This window comes from Canis aureus, chromosome 12 (genome assembly GCF_053574225.1).
Source record: "Canis aureus isolate CA01 chromosome 12, VMU_Caureus_v.1.0, whole genome shotgun sequence".
Classification (NCBI taxonomy): domain Eukaryota; kingdom Metazoa; phylum Chordata; class Mammalia; order Carnivora; family Canidae; genus Canis; species Canis aureus.
Genome location: NC_135622.1, coordinates 44251569 through 44273684, shown reverse-complemented (window position 1 = coordinate 44273684; position 22116 = coordinate 44251569). Strand labels below are relative to the sequence as shown.

General features: G+C 53.9%; 1 protein-coding gene across 1 annotated transcript in view; it reads left to right on the top strand.

Moving 5' to 3' along the window:
* KCNK3 (potassium two pore domain channel subfamily K member 3) overlaps positions 1–21073 on the top strand; it is a 38532-nt gene extending 17459 nt beyond the window's left edge. Inside the window, exon 2 of the mRNA XM_077843821.1 lies at positions 17766–21073. Coding sequence (XP_077699947.1) covers positions 17766–18709 — 944 coding nt within the window. The 3' untranslated portion in view covers positions 18710–21073. The remainder of the gene's footprint in view (positions 1–17765) is intronic.
* Positions 21074–22116: the final 1043 nt, after the last annotated feature.

The following is a 22116-nucleotide window of genomic DNA, read 5'->3' as shown; positions in this document are numbered from 1 at the left end:
AGCCACGTGGAGCCTGGGGTGGAGCTGGAGGCAATATCTTGGTGGTCTTCCCTGGGGGCCAGGATCAGAGCAGCTCAGGCAAAGTCCTGGCCCACTCTTACAATCAGGGTGCATCAGATGAAACTGCAAAGGGCTAGCAGAAGCAGGAGTGGGAGGTGTCCAGAAAGAAATCAGAGGAAGACTGGACATGAGGGCTGAGTGTGGCCAGACTATGAAGAGTAATAAGGATGCCAACATTCAAGACCACCATGTGTGGTTGTCCAGGTTGTGCACTGTCCAGTAGAATCTGGCTGATGGGTTGGGAAGCTGAAGTTCAGCTTGCTCACCAGGCTACGCACTCCCAGAGGCTGCATCCACCCAGAGGGACCCTTTTTTTTTTTTTTTTTCTAATTTGTCCTAGAGAGCTGTGTAGCTAGCACAGCTCCACCTCACTAGGTCTGGGACTCAGGAAATTCCTGAGGTTTTCAGCAAGAGTAGTCTTGGTGAAGTGGGGGGAGACCGAGGGGTGAGAGGGGAAGCCATTCTCCAGGGGGCGTGGGGGCCAGTGTACTAAGACCGAGGAAAGAGCATGCTGGGCCTGTCTCCCTCCCTTCTCTTTTTGAAAAAACTTGAGGCCAATAGTGAGACACTAGCAGAGCTTAGTTTGAAAATACCTCCAAATGGGGGTGGGGGGGCATGGGGACAGGGAGGGTGTGCCTCCAGAAGCGAAGCCAGGAGGAAGAGGCCAGGGCTGGGCCAGAGTGCAGTTAGGGGGTCAGCTTGAGAATGGAGTCTCTCCTCCTCTGAATGGGAGAAGTGAGAAATGAGCAGAGCCTCCCTTGGCCATGTTCTAGCTGTATGACCTTGAGCAAGTCACTTAACCCAGCTGAGGCTCAGTTCCTGCATCTTTACATGGGGATAATGATAGTACCTACCAAATAGGGTTGTTTGAGGATGAAAAGAGGAACATGTACGAGCTCGCTTAGAACAATGTGGCACGTAGTAAGCACTATATAAAAGTCAGCTAGTATTGTTTTGAACTGGGGAGGAGGGAGCAGTGACAGGCATTTAATCATTTGAATAAAGGCAAGTGCAGGGAAGGCTAGCTCGCCCAGACTCCACACTGGGGTGGGGTGGAGTGGGGAGCACGGCAGGAGTGCAAAGCAGCAGCTGGGGAGTCGGCCTGGGTCCTGGGGACGCTGCCCAGCTTGGAACTCTTGGCCCCATAAAAAGCACGCTCAGGGCACCGACGCTTAAATAGACAGCCTCTATGGGCCATGGGAGCCATGAAGTCATTCTCCTATTATCCCCGACTGTGTGCCTGTGCCGTGAACAGCCCAGCCGTGAGGATGCAGGGCTTGGAGGGTGGCGGAGTGAGAGACCATTGGAAAGGCTGGGAAATCAGAGGTCAGAAGAGAGGTGGCAAGGCCAGGGTGAGCCAGGCAGCGGGAGGCAGGCTGGGGGCTGAGCGTCTGCCTCTGTCTCGGTGTGAAGGGCAGTGTCCCCAAGGATGGGGACAGCTGCTCACTGTCTCCACTGAGGACAACAGGCTGAAAGGACAGGGCCTGAGCCTTGGTCATTTCATTCCGCCTAAGGAGCATTTCCGACAGGGCGTAGGGTTCAGTGAAACGTGTTTCCATGGAGAGTGATGGAATCTTAGCCTCTGGGAAGAATCTTTGTGGGGGAGGGGCTGGATTTGGGGACTTTTTTTTTTTTTAATAATAAATTTATTTTTTATTGGTGTTCAATTTGCCAACATACAGAACAGATTTGGGGACTTTAAATCCTTAATGACTTGAAGGAACAGCAGGGCCCAGAGGCCAGGTCCTGGGAAGGGCTCCCTCTTCCTTTATTGAGGTACAGACTCTCCTGCCTCCCTGTCCGCCCCAGAGCCCATCTGCTTCTCACATGCTCTGCTCTGGATGGTGGACGGAACCATGCCAAGAGGCTACTGTGGGGACCTGTGGGGTGTTGGAGTGAGCGTGTGTGTGAGCATGTGGTTGTGAGTGCACACGTGCTTGTGAGACTAGTGGGGGTGGGGACACCACATCTGCAGGCTGGCTCAGAGGAAGAGAAGGTCCCAGCAGCTGGCTCCAGGCTGAAGTCCCTGTTGCCTGGAGTCCCTCTGCTCCTGGGCACTATGCCAGTCTGCACCATCTGAGCTCCTGAGCCCTGGGGAGAGTGCTGAGCCTAAGAAAAGCCTCCTTCACATCTCCTGGCATCTGTTCCCAAATTCCCTGCCAGCCCAGAGTTGTCTGGGCCACTAGCCATGACCAGAAAGGAGAGTATGGAAGCAGGTGGTAGAGACAGGGCCTACGGGAGCCACACTCACTCCAAGACCCCCACAACAAACCCAACCCATCCATCAAGACCAGCTTCCCACATCTGCTGGGATTCCACTATGGACAGCGGGCAAGGTGGGCCAGCGGAGAGAGACCCACCTCCCGGCAAAAGCCTAACATCTCGCAGAGCATGGTGGGGGCAAGGGAAGGTGTGCCCAAGGAGGTGGCCCTGGAGCTGTCCCTGGAGGGCAAGAGAGATGAAGGAGGGCATCCCAGGTAGCTGCAATATGAGGAAGGGCTCAGAGATGAAGTGTGGAAAGGATGCAGGGAACCCTCACAAGAGAGGGGAGTCAGAAGAGAGCAGGCCTGGTAGGGGGTAAAGTTGTGGCCATACAGTCCATGTGCTGGACTAGGACCCCCTAGACTATGTCTGTACATCTGGGGAACTAAGGAAGGCTTCTGAATGGTGAGTGACGGCTCAGAGCTGTGCTCAAAAAAAAGTAATAACAATAATAACAGCTCCTACTTTCTGAGACTCTACATGCGCCAGACCTTGTACTAGGTACTTTACACACTGTATTTCTAAACCCCAGGCCAGCAAGAGAGGGGATCGGAGAGGCAGTGTGAGCTGTGGGAGAGGCAGCTGGCCTGGAATCAGGAGACCTGGGTCTCAGGACCAGCTCTGGGGCTCTAACCCTGTGTGAGACACCCACTTTCCCAGGTTTCACTCTCCCCAGCTATTGAATGCAGACCACCCCTGCCCAGCAGGCCACACAGAACCAACTGAAATGTTCCTAAATAATGTGGAGTGTTGTGCTCATGTGGGTCTCCTGAAACCCAGCCAAGGCCTTTCTGCTGTGCTGCTTACCTCGAAGGGCACACCTTGTTCAGTGCTTGGGAGCCCAGCCCCTCCATGTGTCGCAGCTGAGTTTAGCAAAGGCGCAGTGCCCCTTTGGGCCAGTGCACGTAAACAGACCTGCAATGCTTAGCCAGTGTGAAGGCCAGTAATCAGAAACCCAGGCCCATCCCTCCCTCTCTCTACAACACCCCTGTTTCTGCTGTGGCCAGTCACAGTCACTCTGTTTCTCTTCCTCTGAAACTCTGACTCACGTGTGACTTTGGCTCACTATGGGCCCACCAGGACCCAACTCGTTATAACTCTGCAGCTCAGTCCTGCAAAGCTGACCAGCTTGTCAGCCCATAATCACAGTTCCTGGGAAAGGTAACCTGATTGGCTCAGCCCAGTTGATAGCTTGGGTCCTCTTGGATCAGAGGCCACCTCGAGGTCAACTGGCCTTGGCCAAGGTCTAAGGGTGTTACAGGAAGGGGACAGGCACTCCAGCCATGTCCACCAAAGACAGCCTCCCTCAGGGCCCTGGCCCTTTGCCCTCTAGCTGCCCCCTCCTCACTTCCTGCTATGTCTAGCTCAGGGCTATACTGAAGCATCCTAGTAGTCTACAAAGAGACCTCCAAAGGGCTGCTCCCTGGGATGGAAAGGACTAGCCTTTGGAGGGACACCACTTCCCTCCTCACACTTTGAACAACCACTGTCCTGCCCTGAAGAGCTTACAGCGATCTTAGGATGACAGCCCATTGGACACACTTTCCATGCTCAATAAACAACGTGCACAGTCCCAGGGACACCTGACAGTGCCTAGACTCTGAAGGCCAAAAATCTATGTTGAATCTTGGCTTTGCCAATTTTTATCAGTATGACTTTGGGCAGGTCTCCTTTAGCCTCCATGAGGCTTGGTTTCCTCATCCAAATGGAGCTAATACTCCTACCTTGAAGGTCATGGTGAGGATTAGAGGTCATTAACCCCAGGGCATTGGGGTACCAGATACTGTTGTCCTCAGCAGTAGGGGCACCAAGGGCAGAAGAAGCACAGGCCCTATTCTGTCCTGGGATTGCCCTCCCTTGCTCTCCCCCCAACCCACCTTCCTCTCATACATCATCCTCTCCCTCCTCCCACCTGCCAACCCACAGCCAGCCACATGGAGCGGGGGCCAGGAGGCAAGTCTCCACCCAGTGGGGGCCAAGCCTGAGCCCTGACTGCCTCTTAGAAACCTGGTCCAGTGTCCAGCACCCCCCTGGCCAGCAGGCCCCCTCCCTGCTTGCTGCACAAGGAGACTTGAATAAAAGAAGCTTCGCTCACAGAGGCATCGCTGTGCATTAGGAGGTGGGTAAATATGCCAGGCAGCGTCTGCCAAGAGAGGCAAGTGAGTGGCAGAGACGGATGCTGTGCAGAGAGCTGAGAGAAGGGGATGCTCTGGGGCCAGAGCCAGAGGAAGCCTCCTCAAAAGGCTCTGGGGAAGAAGGAGGCAGGGGGAGGGGGGCGGGAACCCAGCAGCCAGCTTTGCATCAGCACCAGGGAGGCGGGGAGTGATGAATAAGGAAGGAAGGTCTTCACGATAATTCTGTAAATCTAGAATTGTTCTAAAATTAAAAGTTTACTTAAATAAAATAGTAAATGGTAGAAGGAGGAGGAGGAGGAGGAGAAGACAGAAGTGGGGGAGGAGAAGGGCATGGAGGAGGAAGGAGGCAAAGGAGAGCGTATGGCCCCAGACAGGAAACTTGGCCCAGTTTCCAGTGACAACGAGGGCTGGGCAATGCTGTGCACCAGCCAAGTGTTCACACCCGCCCTGAACAATGCTCCCAGGTATCAAGGGAGGTGTTACGGAACAGAACTTGCCACGTTCCCAGTCACAGGAGCGTTGGCAAGATTGCTCTGCCTTCCAACTCCCTTCTGGCTTCTGGGTGCCCACGGTCCCCCTGTCACAGAATGGTTCCTCTGGCATAGACTCAGCACATCCTGGGGAAAGTCTTTACCTAAGGGATGGTCTTCTCTCAGCTACCCAATAGCTTGTTTCTGGTCCTTGAGGGCACAATCCAAGCCATCCTTGTCCCATGTCCTTTCCCGGCACATAGGAGAGGGCCTGGCGCAAAAGAGGAGGTGCTTAAGAAACGTTTGTTCTAATAATTAAGACAAGCTGAGAGGGAATGAAACCATCTTTGCCTCTCTGATTTTTCAGCTGATGTTCTTGAGACCAGCCAGGTATCACAGCCTTCCTGGGTCCCCTGCTTCCACTCAGTCTCCAAAAGTGCTGTGTCCCCTCTCCCAGGGCTGGCTCTTGAGTGCCCCACTGCCCCCTGACCTCTCGCTCAGGCCAGGGAGGTCATCTTCTGTGGACGCCAAGGTCCAGCTTCTTGGGAGAAGGGGCCCGGATGGGAAGGAGGAGGAATGGTAATTGGAGAGGGCACCAGCTTTGACCCCAGTCCAGAAGGCCTGGAGGCCACCAAGATGCAGAAGAAAGAGCAGGAAGGCCTGGTTCTACGACATACCTGTGTGGCCTTGTCCAAGTCACCCAGCCACTAGACTCAGTCCCTCCAGCTAGAAAACTAGTCTGTGCAAGGCAATAGGCCTGTGTTTGTACCCTGACTCAGCTACCCACCAGCTGTGTGGTCTTAAATGAGTTTCACAAACTTTCTGTACCTCCATTTTCTCACCTGTAAAATGGAGGTAATACCTCTTTTCATAGGCTTTTGTGAAGATTAAAATAATGCTATTTACAGTGCCTGGCACACAAATGCTCAAAAATGCAAGCTTCATTACTTTCTACTATTACTACCATCACTACTGCATTACTACCAGCACCACCCCCAGGACTCTCAGCAGCTGTGTGCCAGGCACTGAGCTACCAAGAAGTACTAGCCGCCACCACTGTCCTCAGAGTCCAGTGGGAGTCTGAGAGGACAAAATAAGAAGAGAAAGAATATGCTATATGTTGGCAAATTGAACTCCAATAAAAAAAAAAAGGAAAAGAAAATTGAGATAATTTAATTAAAAAAAAAAGAGGAGGGGGAGGAGAGAAAAAGGAAAAGAGAAAAGAGATGGAAGAAAAAACAAAGAAGCATCCAAAAAAACAAAAAGAAACAAAGACTCGAGGCTCCAGGGCTAACTGGGGGTGTGGCTAGGGGTCCCTCAGGGCTCAGCAGTCAGTAGGGGGAACCTGTAGACCAACAAGACTCCCTGAGCGCCCTGGCCCACCTTGGCCCTGGGAGACCCAGGCAGGACATGTGGCCATCTCCTCCCTGACTCCACGTGGCCTCCTGTGCCAAGAGGCTGGATGCGGGTGTGGTGAGGGGCATGATTTGGTGCCTGAAGAGTCCACTTTGGCTGCCATCTGCCTCTGCTAGGGGACATTACTCAGAGCACTGCAAGTTCTAGCCCCATCCCAAGACAATACAAGGGTTCTCATGCGACCCTCAACATCTGCTCAGGGCTGGCTGGCTGGCACAGCTCCACAGACATGCAGGCCCCAGCAGCTGTGTGTCTGATGTGCACCCAATGGCTCAATGCCATTGTTATGGGGACCCAACTGTGCTTTCTCCACTGTTTGTGGGGCAGGGCACAAGGCCCCTCTAGAGGTCCAGAATCCTAGAATGTCACAGAGCCTCAAGAACATCTCCAGTCTCTTCATTTCCGATAGGATCCCAGGCCAAGAAAAGGGTAGGATCTTGCCCATGATCACCCAGTGGCACAGCTAGAACAGAGCCCAGGTCTTCTGACTCTCATTCCTGTGGAAGACCAGGGACAGCCTGGGGCAGTGGAAAGAGAATTGCCTGTAAACAGAAAATATTATTATTATAGAACTTAGAGCACTGTACGTATTAAGGACTCAAAAAGGCTGCTAGTTGAATGGATGAATGTTTGAGGCATGGTGAGTGATGAATAAAGGGTTCCAGGAGAACTGATTCATTTAGATAACTAGGATCAGGGAAGGCTTCATGGAGGGAGTGATTTTTGAAATGGGCTTTGATGGAGGAATAGAAGCTCATCAGGAAGAAGAAAAGCAGGAGTGCTGTTCACCAATGTGGAAATGTAGCTGTGGCCTCCAAGAGCCAAGGACACCAATTTCACATGCTGATCTGGGCTCGAGATCCTGCTCAAAACTCACTCCTCTCTTCTGGGCCTATGCATGGTACATGGGACAAGGGGAGCTAGCAATTTATTAAATCCTAAAATACAACTTGGAGAAGAAATAACCTTCTAATCTAACATTCCATCTGATAGGTAAGAAAATTGAGGCTTAGGATGCTGGCATGCCTTAACAAAGGCCCTACAGCAGACTCAGCAAACGAGGGCCCAGAAACCAAATTTGGCCCATCCACTGATTTTTATAAATAAAGTTTTATTGGAACACAGCCACACCCATTCATTTCCATATTGTCTATGGCTGCCGTCTTGATATAATGGCAGAGCCGAGTAGTTGCAAGAGGCCATATGGACTATGAAATCTAAAATATTTACTATCTGGCCCTTTATAGAAGAAAGTTTGCCAACTCCTGTCTTACAGCAAGGTAGTAGCAAGAGCCGGGATGCGAGCCAAGGCTCTGACTCCTGGTTGGGTGCTTTAATTCTGTGCACCCTTGCCCCTTTGGGCCCATGCTGCCCCCCCTGGAGCACTGCCTAAAGGGTGAGATTTCAGGCTGCCGGGCTCTGGACAGGCTCAGCTCCAGGACACATGGTGCAGCCAACAGGGAACACCTGGGCTGGCCACTGCTACCCCCACGACACAACAGGGCTTCTTGTTGGAAGCAGTTCAGCCCCTTTTGGGGGAGTCTGACAAGGAGATGCCAACATATGCCTGCTTCTCCTCCATGGGCAAAACAGAAAAAGCCAGAAAGTGTTAAGTGTAGGACTCAGGCCAGCCAGATGCCAGAGTTACAGACACAGCCTTTCAAGAAGCACACAGAGGAGGACTGGTATCTCCGGCCATCTGCCGAGACAGCCAAGCCCACTTTAAATTGTGCTGTAGAATTACTTTCTCCGTGCCAGACTGTCCCTGGTGGATTCGTTTAATTAAAACCCCACCAGATCCAATCTGTTAGAAGTTCTGAGTTCACACATATCCTGTCCAATTGGTCATAAGGATGCAGACAGGCCACAGGCCTGGGCTGTGACCACTGGGCACAGCAGCTGGCCTGTAATAGGTCCCCTAAGCCCCAGGTCAGTGCCCTTCCAACGACAACCAGGGTTGCTACCCTGTCGTGTGATGCTGCCCGCTGCAGGCCTCAGGCTCCCTGTTGATGCCTCCCTCCCTTAACTGCCTCACTCAACAGAGATTAAGTAAATGCCAGTTATGTGCCAAGCATGCTTCCAGGCGTGGAGAAAATAACAGTAGCAAGAGACAAAAATCCCTGCCCTCACAGAGCTTATGGCTGCAGCCCACAAATGCAAGAGCATCTCACACATTGTGTATCTACTCTTTCTTCCCTCCTCTTCCCTCTCCCCTCCTGACTCCAGTTTGGGCCGGAGCACTTGACAACAGGGCCCTGCGCATTGAAACCTCCTGGTCCCCCCATCTCCCACTGCCACCCCCTGAATAGGAATGCAAGGAAAATCCATCTTGACACTTCTTTGCCACATCCCCTCCCTACTCAGGAGCTATGAGTGGCTCCTCACTGCCTTCAAGCTAAGATCTGAACTCCTACACCTGCCCTTTAAAGCACTTCACATTTTAGCCCCTGCTCTCCCTACCAACCTACGCTGCTCAAGTGTACCTTTCTTCTCCAAAAAATTTAGAGTTTTCATCAGTTAGATTTATAATATGCGTTGCTATCTACTTATAAAAATAATAGATTTTTATACAAAATATATATTGTATAATACATAAGAGCAAATTAAAGTTAATCATGAGCCCACGATTCAGAGATAAACTCTATAAGCTTTTTAGTATATTTCTTTCCAGCTTCTCTTTCTACATGTGTGTAGATACATTTTTTATATTTATATATCTAGTATAGCATCCCCTTCTACATAAAGTGTTGCATCCTGCCATTTTTATTTAACACTGTGGTGGTTTTCTACGTAATTAAGAGACTCCTGAAGAGTATATTTAATGGCTGCCCAATATTCCACCACATAAATATACCTTAATATGTTTAACCAAACCCTATTGGTGAACATTTGGACTGTTTACAATTTTTCACAATGAAAATGCTGCTATAAACATCCTTGTTCATAAATCTTTGTTCCAATCTCTGGTTATTTTCCCAGCAGAGATTCCTAGAAGTGGCATTGCAGGGTCACTGGGCAGACACATTTCTAAGGCTGTTGATGCGTATCATAAAGCTGCCTTCCTGAGAGTCTGTTGGTCTCCCTTCCCCCACTTTGTGAGAATGCTCACTAGCCTCAGACAGGTATATTTTCTCTGCCGCTACTGTGCCACACATCTTGCATTGTGTCTTTGCTTCAGCAGCTCCCCTCTGTCAGAACTCTGCATTCGCCATCCATCCTTCAGAGCTCAGGGCAAAGGCCACCTCCTCCAGGAAGCCCCTCCTGATGGCCCAACTGAAGTCTCCACCTCCAGCCCTCCTTCAGCCCCTGTTTTCAATTCTTCCTAAGATAATTCCCCCCAAGGCCAGGCATTTGAATAATGTGTGTAATAACAGTCTCTTCTTTGTACAGGACACTGAAGTTTTCCAAAGTGCTTCTACTGAGGCGTTTCCTCTGTTTCACTTCAGATAGAAAGTGTTTTGAGGTCAAGGACCATGGTTTGACCTCATCTGGGTCTACTTACCCTGGCCCCATCGCCAACCTCAAGTCTAACCCAGTCTCAAGCTAGCCCCTGATTTAGTGGAGTTTCACGATAGCCTTCACTATTCCTGGCCTACTAGAAGAGATTTTAGGATGTTCCCCTCTGAAGTTAAGACTCACGAGGACAGGGGATCCCTGGGTGGCGCAGCGGTTTAGCGCCTGCCTTTGGCCCAGGACGCGATCCTGGAGACCCGGGATCGAATCCCACATCGGGCTCCTGGTGCATGGAGCCTGCTTCTCCCTCTGCCTATGTCTCTGCCTCTCTCTCTTTCTCTCTCTGTGACTATCATAAATAAAAAAATAAAAAAATAAAAAGACTCACGAGGACAGAGGGCCCTGGAAGCCATTCCTGGCTCTGCTAGTGACTTGATGCCTCCCAGGGCCAGTCCCTGTCCCTCTCTGGGCTTCAGTCTACTCATCTATAAAATGAGCGAGTTGAACTCCATAGTGTCTCACCCTCCAGGACTGACTGGTCTCGCAGCCGCAGGCACCCAGAGCAGCCCTGGGGTGCCTCGGAGGGCCCCTGTGCAAAGCCAGCCTCTGGGATAGGCCAGAGGGAGCTGGCCAGGGAGGCAGGCCTGGCTCCAGGCCAGGCTGTGTCTGCAAACACTGACCTTGGCTGCCGCAGGGATTTTCCATGACACCAGCACCCTCCCCCTTAACTCCCCCTAATCCCACGTGGGCCAGGGGAGGGTGGGGGATGGGAGTGGCAGGGGCTGTCCTACACCAGAGGACCCTGAACTACTGCAGGGGGGCTCCCGTGGACGGGGCAGAGCTAAAACAGAGAGAGGACAGAGCAGTGGGTGCAGAGCAGTGGGCCCCCAGGTAGCAAGTCTGGTGGGAAAGCAGGGGCAGGCAGAACACCTGCCAGTGAGGAATGGAGAGAAGAGCTGGAGGATGAGCTAGGAAGATGGGAAAGAGGCCTTGGGAAGGGGCAGGAGGGAGGGAGGGAGGGTGCTGTGCTACAGAGCTATCCTTCCTGGGAGCTCTAGCCTGGAAGGGACAAACTCCAGACCCAGTTCTGTACCCTGGTCCCTTCCCCCACCCCAGGTCCATGAGGCCCTGGTACTTTCCCAGGCCTAGGGCAGGGGGATTCCTTCTGGAGCCCTGAAGCTGACCTCACTTTGCAGGGGCCTGGGGCCACAGGAAGGACGGAGGTGTGAGTCACTGAAGGCCTTCCTGCCGGAAAGCCACTTCCCCTCCCCCTGCTGGATGTCTAAGGGGAGATTCCTCTCATCTGCACCCACCCCAACCTTCCAGGTGGAACAGCATTTTCTGAGCGGTGGCTCCCACCAGGCCTAGTGCTGGACACTGAGGGGACTTGCCAGCCCCTTGGGAGGTCAGAGCCCCGCAGAGCTCCTCTGCAGACCTGAGAGCAGAAAGGCCGGCACTGCCACCAGGCAGCGGGGAGCAGACCTCCAGCACGAGGGAAGATCCCAGAGGGTTCTGGGAAAGGTGTTGTGAGAGCTGGACCGTAAAACTGGAGTAGAAGGCCTGTATTCCCTTCCGCGTCTCCCCTAGGCCCGGCAGCCTCCTCCCTCCTTCCAAGTGCCTGGGCACTCCTGCCAGCTTCCTTCCGCCTCATCTCCTTTAACACACCAATTAGACTCCTATGGAGCCTCCTGTCCCACTTCCTGGCTCCACTCTGCTGCCATCTTCAGTCCAAGGGGGCGGCTCCCTGTCTGCACCTCTGGGCCCTGAGGAGGCAGGATGTTCAGTGGGCCTTTTGAGGGCACCCGCGGGTTCAGGCCTGATTGCTCTCTGCAGACACTGCGGGAGAGCCCAGCCACCCTCTAGGGGGCATCTGGGTCTTGTAGCTACTTCCCTGTAGAGGCCTGAGTCTCCCACAAGCCCCCACTTCTCTCTGGCTGCCCCACCAGGCCCAGGCATCTCCAAGGTCAATCCTCCGCCCCGTGTCCACCTCTGAGCACCAGCCCAGCTCGGCTAGGAGTTCAAGCCTTCAGGTGCCTCAGGCCATAGGTCTGATCCATCTTCCCTCAGGGCAAACATTAGCCGGGCTGGTGCCTGTATTTACATTAGATAACTAGGTCTACAGGGAACCAGGAAACAGAATGCAGCCAGGCATTGCCAAGGGCTGGTGTTTCTAACCTACAGAAGGGCCGGGCCAACCAGGGACTGGACATCTGAGAATCTCAAAGTCAAAGACCTAGAGGGAAGACTTTAGAGTGCTTCATGGTGAAAGACAGGCATTTCCCAAACTGTGCTCCAGGAACACCTCTCCACCAATGCGCACTGGAAGGAAAGGTCTCTAAGGTCAAATAAGTGAGAAAACTTAGCACATTCCCCTGACTTTGACCCGCCTCACACCTTAGCCCAGGTATGGCACTGATGAAGCCTACAATTACATCCAGCGATAACAATCCTCTTAAATTCAGCATCCAGCATTCCTCCAATTTAATCAAACCAAGCAACCCTTTGCTCATCCATCAGTTATAGCAGTCTGTTGGAATTGGTGTTCCAGAAAATTAACTTTGGGAAACACGCATCAGACTGCTGGTGCCAAAAGGAACTTTAAAGACCATCTAATCTTGATGTTTCCCCCAAACTATTCATACTCAATTAATATTCACTAGACACTAGAAGATGAGTTGCTCGGCCAAATGTGGTCTCTGTTTGGCTGCAGGCACTGTGTGGTCATCCACACCACCAAACCACCAAGATCCCCTGTAGAAAATAGAAAGAATCTATTTTCAGTATTTGAAAAGCATAACAATAACTTAATTCAGTCTCTAGAATCAGCCCATGCTAATCAGAAGTCTGATTGACAGGGCTGCTCCTAATTCACTTAGATGGGGAAAGAATTAATTCTTGCTTTCACAATTATCTATCCAACGCCCGTTCTATATAGTAGCTACACCGCACTGATCGACACATTGTACTTCATAAATAAAATCTTTCAAAATTTAGACTCTACAAATGGGTGGACTAATAGAAAAAAATAATAAAAGGTATCCCCTAGCAGGGAAAATGATGGGAACCTTTTATCTTGCCCTAACCTGCATGTCACAGAGGAGGAAGATCCAGGCCTAGGGAGGGAAAGGATTTGCTCAAGACACAAAACCAGTTATGGCCAGGGCCAGGTCAGACCTCCAGATCTCCCACCTCTGTAGCCCCATGCTTTCATCTCCACCCAAGGCTGTAGTCAGAGTTCCAGCTTTGTAGCCAGCTAGGCCAGGGGTAAGAGGTCAGGCAGTCAGACTGTTGGGCACATGAAGTCAGTGGAGAACGGGCAACTGAGCCCAGTCCAGCCAAGGCCATCACCAAGGGTTCAGACTGATAATGTGTGCTTTAACTAGAAGGAAGTAGGCCACAGGGAAAGAAAATCCAATAAGGGAGTGGGGGTTCCAACCCCTCACCCTCTGCATCTCCCAAGAAGACAGCTTTGGCCAGTTTCCGAGTTCCTTGGTGATTATCAGGAAGAAAACAGAGAAACTGAGGCCTGGAGGCTTCATGCCCCACTCTCATTTTTCCTGCTGCCCCAAATATCCATAATTAATATTTATGTCAGACCACATAATTAATTTACATGTCCAGCCACCTGGCTTCCTCAGGTGAATTCTATGCCTCCAGACAGGTTCCAGGACCATCTCTTAGCTGAGCTGCTCACAAGCGGGGGCTGCTGGGGCCTTGTTGAATGAACAAGTCAACCTTGGTCACACTGAGCCAGACACCAGAGGGCAGAGCATTGAGTTTAGAACTGAGGACCCTGGGATATAGTCCTTGCGCTGCCATTCACTGGCTGTATGACCTTGAGCAGCTCCCTCTCCTTCTCTGGGCCTCTATTTCCTCATCTGTACCACGTAAGGATTGGGTCAGAGGATCACTAAGCATTTCTCTGGCTCTGAGAACCCATGAGTCTGGTGGATTCAGGAAGGGTGGCTGGGAGAATGAGGGGCAGTGACAGCCCGGGCCAGTACTCTGAGAGGGAGTGGCTAGAGTCTCATGGTCGAGGTGTGAGTTGTGGCTGGTCAGTCCATCAGGCCTGTGAGGGAAGGTCCTCGGGGAATCAGCCCCAGAGCACAGCTTCTGTGTGTGTCAGCGATACACAAGGACTGAGGGAGCCCCTCGCCCAAAGACTTGCAGAGCTGGACGGCAAGGAGGTGGGGACAACCTTCTGCCCCTTCTCTCGTAAACCCACGCCTGACGTGGGCAAGGACCCGGTAGGCGGCGGGCCTGCTGGCAGGCAGACAGGCCTTGCCAAACTCCCAGTTACTTCCCAGAAGTTCCAGGGCCCCCCGGGAGTGGCTCCACCCTAGCTGGCACTCCTCCCAGCTGGGAGCCCACGTCAGCAGGTCCTCACAGCTCCCTTGCCCTTTCACCCAGTGACAAGGGAACAGATGAGGGGACGAGGGCACGCCTACTCTGGGCCAGGTACTCGGAGAAGCATCTGGTTCCCGGGCATGGCGCTCTTGCTGCCACTTGAGCCACATCTGGCTCCGGGCAGTGCCCAAGGATGAGGCTCCAAGTGGATGGCACTCCTCTCAGGGTCTCAGTTTCCCATCCTGCTCACCCTTCCTGGGTGATGAATCGGCTCTGAGGCATCGGAATGAGCGATGAGTCAGAAAGTCCTAGAGGCCTTGGCCAACTCACAAGGCCTCTCCAGCCTTTTTCAGCTATAAAACAGAGATAGTCATAATCATGGCCTTGTGGAAGTTTTTCGGGATTAAAGTCTAAAATGTATCTGAAGGATAAGACCTTAAGCTTCAGCCCATGGGAGGGAGGGAGGAAGGGTGGGCAGCAGGAGGCATCTGACCCCAAGGGTGAGGTTCATCCAGGCTGGGGCCACCCTGAACAGGACAGTGCATAGAGCGGGGCATGAGGCTCTGGCTTGATAAAAGCCTTTGGGTAAGCCTGGCTGTGCCACTGCTTTGAACACCAATAGAAGGCAGGCAGAGGAAGGAGTTGTTGCCTCTGGCTGGGAGCTGGGGAAAACACAAAGGCCCTCAGGACCTGAGCCAGCAGAGGCCAGGAGGGTGCAGACAGGCCCAGGGGAAGAAGGTGGCTTCACGTCTGCTGGGACATGGGCTGTATTTAGACCAGGGATGACCTCTCTGCAGCTGGGGGCTTTGTGGGCAGCCACAGTGCTGCCAGGCCAGCAGACACTGGGTTTTCCTAAATAACGATGGGTCCCAGAGAAGTCAGAGCCTCTGAATGAGCACAGGGCAAGGTGGTAGTGGTGGTGGTGGTGAGAGGGGAGGTCCTTACCACTGACCCCACAGAGGTTGCCCTGACCACACTCCAGGCAGCCTTTTCCCTGTGAGATCCCATCACCACTGCTTCATCACAAGCCCCACAGGTTCTGAAGTATTTGCACAGCCAGTCTCTACTTTACTCCTGACGGCAGCTGTGTTGGGCAACCAGGCTGGGTATTTTTTAAATTTTTTTTTAATTTAAATTCAATCGGCCAACATAAGTATAATGCCCAGTGTTCATCTCATCATGTGCCCTCCTTAATGCCTGTCACCCATTTACCCCATCCCCCCACCCAATAGGCTGGGTATTAACAGCTGCAGCTCAATCCCCCAGAGTGAAGACAAGGCAAAAGAGGTCCAGAAAGGGAATGGATTCACCCAAGGTCACACAGCCAGCATGTGGTCAAGCTGGGGCTGGGCCCATGCTACCCAATCAATGTCCAGCCCCATCCCCAGTGCCATGCCCTCCCCCACACCCAGGGCAGTGCTGGCCTGGGGGACAGGGAAGGACAGGATAAGATGTAGCTCTGGCTCAGGCCTGCCCAGCTGTCGAGGTGAGTTGTGGTCTGGCTGCCTTGGCCGAGCTGGCGGGCACAATCTGTTCTCGCCCTGCTGGGACACAGACAGGCCAGGCAGGAATGGCAGCTCAACAGCTCAGCTATCCAGGCCCCTGGCACAGAGTGACACAGTCAACCAGCTAGGTGCCCTGGTGGAGGGCAGGGGAGTCCATTCTAAGGGCATCCCACAGCCTCACACACTCCAAGCAGCTGTCCCCGGATCTTCCTGAGCTTTAAGATTCAAATGGCCTTGGGCTAATAGAGATGCCAGCTTGACTGGAACTGAACTGACCCCCCCCCCCCCGCCTGGAAATGTGAGGGAGATCTGGCACTTCATTCATTACTAATCATAGTGAGCCATTATTGAGCATTTGATATGTACCAGACTCTAGGCTAAGTGGGCTAAGTGCATTATACACATTATCTCATTTATTTCTCCCAAAAGCCCTGTGAGACAGACTTTCTACTTACTAGCCCCATTTTACACATGTGGAAACTGAGGCTCACATGTTTTGTTTTTAAAAACAAAAATAAAGCAGCCAATGGCAGAGTCAGAATTCTAATTCAGAATAGACACCAAAGTACATGGTGCCCTACCTTGCCATCCACATGTTTTGGGCATGCTCCACAGGTGTGGCTGGCAACGGGGAGGGGAAGCTTGACAGAAACATGACAAGGTGCTGCAGTGCCCACCCTTTCACCCCAAGCCAGTGGTTAACTGTACATATGTGGTTGGGGGACCTAGGGAACAGAGCAGGGATGGTGGTAATACTGGCCCTAGAGTTCAAAAGCTGAACATTCTCAGTGCCACTCAAAGCAGAGAAGATCTTTTCCAGTGAGGAATCCTGGACAGCTGCATGGAAAAAGAAGCTTTTGGTTACATTTTGATAAGACTTAGGAGGAAATTGGAAATCCTGCCAACCAGCATTATTTTATTATAATAATCCTACTAATAAAAGTAATAAGTATCTTAACAGCCCAGTGAAAAAAGCAGGACCAGGACCAGCAGACCTCATTTTACAAATAAGGAAACATGCTCTGAGAGGGGGGGAGTAATTTGCCCAAGGTCACACAGCCCCTAGTGACAGGGCCAGAATGTGTGCTTAGGGCTTCTGAGTTCCTATCCAGGGTCTTTTCCCCTCCAGGTCTCCAGGCACAACTCCTGACCTAAGGCCATTTCGTGGCTGGTTCAGAGGGAAGCTTTGCCTCTGCCCAGCTCCCTGCTTAGTGAAGGCTGGGGGCAGTGTGGAGGAGACAGGGGTCGGTTTTGTCTGGCTGGTGATAGAAACACCTGGAAGGACAGGCAAAGTCTCTGCTTTACCAGGGGCAAAGCCACCTCTCCATGAGGACAGACTCTACTTCAGGACCAGGCACAGAAGATGACCCCAGGGCTCCAGACTGGGCCAGTGAAGACCCTGGAGCATCATTCATCCAGCTGGCAGAGAGGCAATGTCTCCTTTCTCCCCTGACACTAGTAGGCCAGCTGCCTCAGGGAGACTGGAGGGCCCCAGTTGCCAACTACCCTCATAAGCTTTGGCTGGCAGCAGGGGAGTCATCAAGGAGCCATCCATGCATGCTTCAGTGTCCTTCCCTCCACAGTGAATCATGGGATGTCCACTCCCACCCCTTACAGCAAGGCAACTGAGGTCCAGCGAGGACAAGGAACAGGTCCAAAGCCCCCAGACACTGAACTAGAACCCAGGTCTCCCAGATGACCTGCCAGTACCCTTCACACTATCTCTGCTACCTCTGGACGAAGTTCCCACTGCATTATGAGTCAGCTTCTTCTCTAGATTTAGCAAAGTTAGGTCTTTGTAGCCAAACAGACTCCCGTTCACACGCAGGTGAGGTTGGTCTACTTCCAAACGGTGGGACCTTGGAAAAATCGCTTAACCCTCCCAGTTTCCTCCTTTCCTTCCCACCTACCCTAAGGAGTCGACCAAGAGCATCAACGAGGAACTGGCACGGTGTGGGGGGTCAAGGATGCACCCGTTAGTGTCGGCTGGAAGGAGAGGCCCGAATCTGCCAAGCCGGGGGAGGTGGAGGGCAGAGATCTCGGGGGAAGGGGCAGGGTTTCTGGAAGAGCGGCCCCACAGTGCGTGCTTTCTCTCCTCTTCCCCCGCCTTCCCCCAGGCTATGGCCACGCAGCGCCCAGCACCGACGGCGGCAAGGTGTTCTGCATGTTCTACGCGCTTCTGGGCATCCCGCTCACGCTCGTCATGTTCCAGAGCCTGGGCGAGCGCATCAACACCTTCGTGAAGTACTTGCTGCACCGCGCCAAGAGGGGGCTGGGCATGCGGCGCGCCGACGTGTCCATGGCCAACATGGTGCTCATCGGCTTCTTCTCGTGCATCAGCACGCTGTGCATCGGCGCCGCCGCCTTCTCCTACTACGAGCACTGGACCTTCTTCCAGGCCTACTACTACTGCTTCATCACGCTCACCACCATCGGCTTCGGCGACTACGTGGCGCTGCAGAAGGACCAGGCGCTGCAGACGCAGCCGCAGTACGTGGCCTTCAGCTTCGTGTACATCCTCACGGGCCTCACGGTCATCGGCGCCTTCCTCAACCTCGTGGTGCTGCGCTTCATGACCATGAACGCCGAGGACGAGAAGCGCGACGCCGAGCACCGCGCGCTGCTCACGCGCAACGGGCAGGCGGGCGGGGGCGGCGCGGGCGCGGGCGCGGGCGCGGGCGGGGGCGGCGGCGGGGGCGCGGGTGGCAGCGCGCACACCACGGACACCGCCTCGTCCACGGCGGCGGCGGGCGGCGGCGGCTTCCGCAACGTGTACGCCGAGGTGCTGCACTTCCAGTCCATGTGCTCGTGCCTCTGGTACAAGAGCCGCGAGAAGCTGCAGTACTCCATCCCCATGATCATCCCGCGGGACCTCTCCACGTCCGACACGTGCGTCGAGCAGAGCCACTCGTCGCCGGGCGGGGGCGGCCGCTACAGCGACACGCCCTCGCACCGCTGCCTGTGCAGCGGGGCGCAGCGCTCGGCCATCAGCTCCGTGTCCACGGGCCTGCACAGCCTGTCCACCTTCCGCGGCCTCATGAAGCGCAGGAGCTCCGTGTGAACGCCCCTGCGGGGCCCGGAGCGCCTGGGGGTGCAGGCGGGGCGGGGGAGGGGGCGCTCCTGCCAGAGGAGCCCCAGGGGTCCTGGAGGAGGCCCCTCGGGGCTCCCCCCACGCCCCTCCTCACCCCTCCCCTGACCCCCCCATCTCCAACTGTGCCTGCTCGTGCACCAGCCGGCAGGAGCCCGGGCTCTGAGGATGTCTCAGGACATCCGTGCCCTGCAAATTCCGAGAAATGTGAAATTCGGGGGGTGGGGGTGGGGGAAGGAAGGCAGAAGCTGGGAGCCTCCCGTCCCTCTGGAAATCGAAGGAGCTCCCCAGTTCTCAGAGGCCCTGCTGGTACCCAGACCACCCCCACCCTCCTCCTCCGTGCGGAGGGAACTTCGTGTTCCGTGTAAGTTTGCATCTCTATTTATACCTCTGTCCTGCCAGGTCTCCCACCTTCCCGAGGCTCCAAAAGCCAGGGTGTCTTTGTTCAGGTCACCCCCACTCAGCCCCACTCCCCTTCCCCATCCCCAGCTGTGTCTCCCAACCTCCCACTACCTTTTGTGTTGTTTTGCATGGCTTCGCAGTTATGGAGAAAGTGGAAAGCCAGCAGTCCCTAGAGCTAGTCCCCAGAAGGCAGGCCGACTGAAACAAGGACGGGCAGGCTGCAGGAGGGACAGGGAATCGAGGGGGAGGTAGTGGCCCTCCAGGCTGCAGGGTGGTCTAGTGGTAGGTGAGACTTTACTGGCCTCCAGCCCACATAGGGGTGAGAGAAGTCCAGCCTCAGACACTGCCCTTAGAATTGAACAGAAAACTTCATACTTGCCATCCCCGGCCACTGCTGACAACAACCAACTCTTAAATCTGTGGAATGAGTTTAGCCTCTGAAAACCCTGTCCTGACTATTCATTCGCTTGATTCTCACAATGCCCCGGTTAGGTCACCAGGGCAGGAGTTCTCATCCCCGTTTTACAGGTGACACTGACTCCCAGACAGGGGAAGTGAGTTGCCCGAGGTGACACAGATAGCAAAAGGCACAGGGGAACAAGAACCCAGGCTGCTTGTTCTAAGCCTCAGCGCCCTTTCCTTCTGACTCCTCTGCCCACTGTTGAAAGCAGAGCTCCTGCCCTACACACCCAGGCATGGTGTGAGCCACGGGGGCTTAAACCGGAGGCAGACCCCAGGACTGAGCCATTGTTGGGGCTCAGCATCTACGCCACTTGGCAGGGAGCCAGGGGCTCTGGCTGGGACCCTGAGGTAGGCAGGACCCCTCAGTCTCTGGACTGCCTGCTCACAAACAAGGAAGCAGGGCTGAGGCTCATGGAAGAAAGCCAAGCTCCTGGCTGGGGCTCTAGGGGGTTGGGAATTGGGTAGAATGAGCTAGAGAACTGTCAAGCATATCCTACTGGGACATTATCCCTGGCTCTACAGCCAGTGATGGTGCCCGGGTCCCAGGTAGCTGGAGATAAATTAAGGCTGCAGCAAGGGATGCCCCTCCCAGGTAGGGAGTTTGGACCTGATGTGCCCGCTGCCGACCCCACCTGCAACCAGAAACCCTGACACAGAGCAGCAGATGGAGGTGAGACCCTAGACTCCACTGTTGGGATCCACAGCTGGAGCTGGAACTGTCTCAGGGCAGCATCGAGGGGCGGGTGAAGGGCCTTCCCCCACTCAAGACTGCCCTCCTGTGTTGTGCCCATGTCAGCGCCCTACCACTGCTGAGCAAGGCCAGTCCTGGTATTCAGAGAAGCTGGGGTGGGGGACCCAGAGGGTGCTCAGCCTCGGCTGCACCCCAGCCGCATGCTCCAGCCTCTGGGAACCCCTGAAAGACAAGACGTCTGGCCTGTGTGTCAGTCCTGTCTCGGTGTGGAGGAGCTGGCTGCCCAGGTGCCAAGGAGAAGAGGGCCCGGGACCCAGGGGTGCCCTCTGTGTTTATGTGTGGGGCTGGGGGGCAGTGCTGGCTGCCTCTGTCCTGTGTGTGACCCTGCCCTCGAGGGGTCCTGTCCCGTCAGTCCCGAGGGAGCCACAACCAAAGTTGCAGGGAGATGGTGAGGAAGGAGGCCAAACAGTCCTCAGCAGAGCATGGCAGACTGCTCGGTCTCCAGCTGGGTCTTTCCCAGGGAGCTGGAAGGCCGATGTTGCTTCCCCCCTCACGCCCTCCCACTGCAGGCAGCCTTTCTGCTTCCCCAATGCCTTATGCCTGGGCACACTGCCACAGAATATGCAATACATGTGGGTGACACGCCCCCACGCCCACGCCCCACCCCGGGCAGCCCCTGGACCCCAAAGGCTATGGCTGCCACGGCCTCCCTTCCTCCCCTCCTGCCTATCTGTCTTCACACTGAGAATGGCGTCTAATAAATGCTGTCCATGGAGACCAGGCTCAGGCTCAGCTGCCTCTGTATCGTATACCCTTGGCACTGCCAGGGAGCGGCCATCCCCCTGCCACCACCAAGGTCTATGGACACACCTAGCTGATCGGCCTCAGGCTGACCAAACCCTTTGCTTCAGGAGTGATAGGAAGCAATCTGGGAGCAACACTGGCATCCCTTTTGTAATTTCCTCCAAGACCCAGATTTTCTCAGTGCCATCCTGGAACAACTATAGGAACAAGATAAGACCTTAGAAGAGAAATCACCTGGTCCAGTCCTCACCTCGTATGTGAGTACACAGAAACCCAGAGCGGGCAAGTCACATTCCGTAAGTCACACAGCAGTGAGTGGCAGACCCAGGATTAGAACCAGAACTGAAAATTCCAAATCTAGCATTCCGCCTCCTCGTGCAGCCTGCAGAGTCTGACTGGACACACCCCAGCTGACAATGACACCTCCTTGTCTGCCAGAATGGGGATTCCCTTCTCTACCAGTGGGGACTCCCAGGCATCAGTGGTCTGATTGACACAAAAATGTCTTTTTCAAAGGAAGACACATCACAAGCCTCTGTCTTCAGGGTATATTTCTCTCTGGGTGTGGAGGGACAACTCCGTTGGAACTGGGGCCCCAGTCCCCAGGACAGACCCAGGGAGCAGATGCACCCTCTCAGCTGGTGCCAGAGGCTCCCAGATGTCACTGAGTACAACCTATAGTAACACCTTATCCACCACAACCCCATTTCGATCTATCTGCATGCCTTTCTGCCTATCTATCTTTCATGAAATAACACTTAACCCCCACTATCACCACCAAAGCATTCTAATACTTTCTATCCTAGTTCATGTTATAAAATGCTGATCACAACCCACTAAATTGATTTCTCTGATTTGCTCCCTGCAGATTGAAATGCTCCAGGGAAATAGGGAGCTGGGGGGTTGGTAGGGGCAACTTCTCCAAGGCCCCCCATCTACACACTTGGATTATTTGAAATATACAGGGAGAGATCTATTTATTGGGGGTTCAGAGTTCAGAGTTCAAAGAAAGACCCCTCTC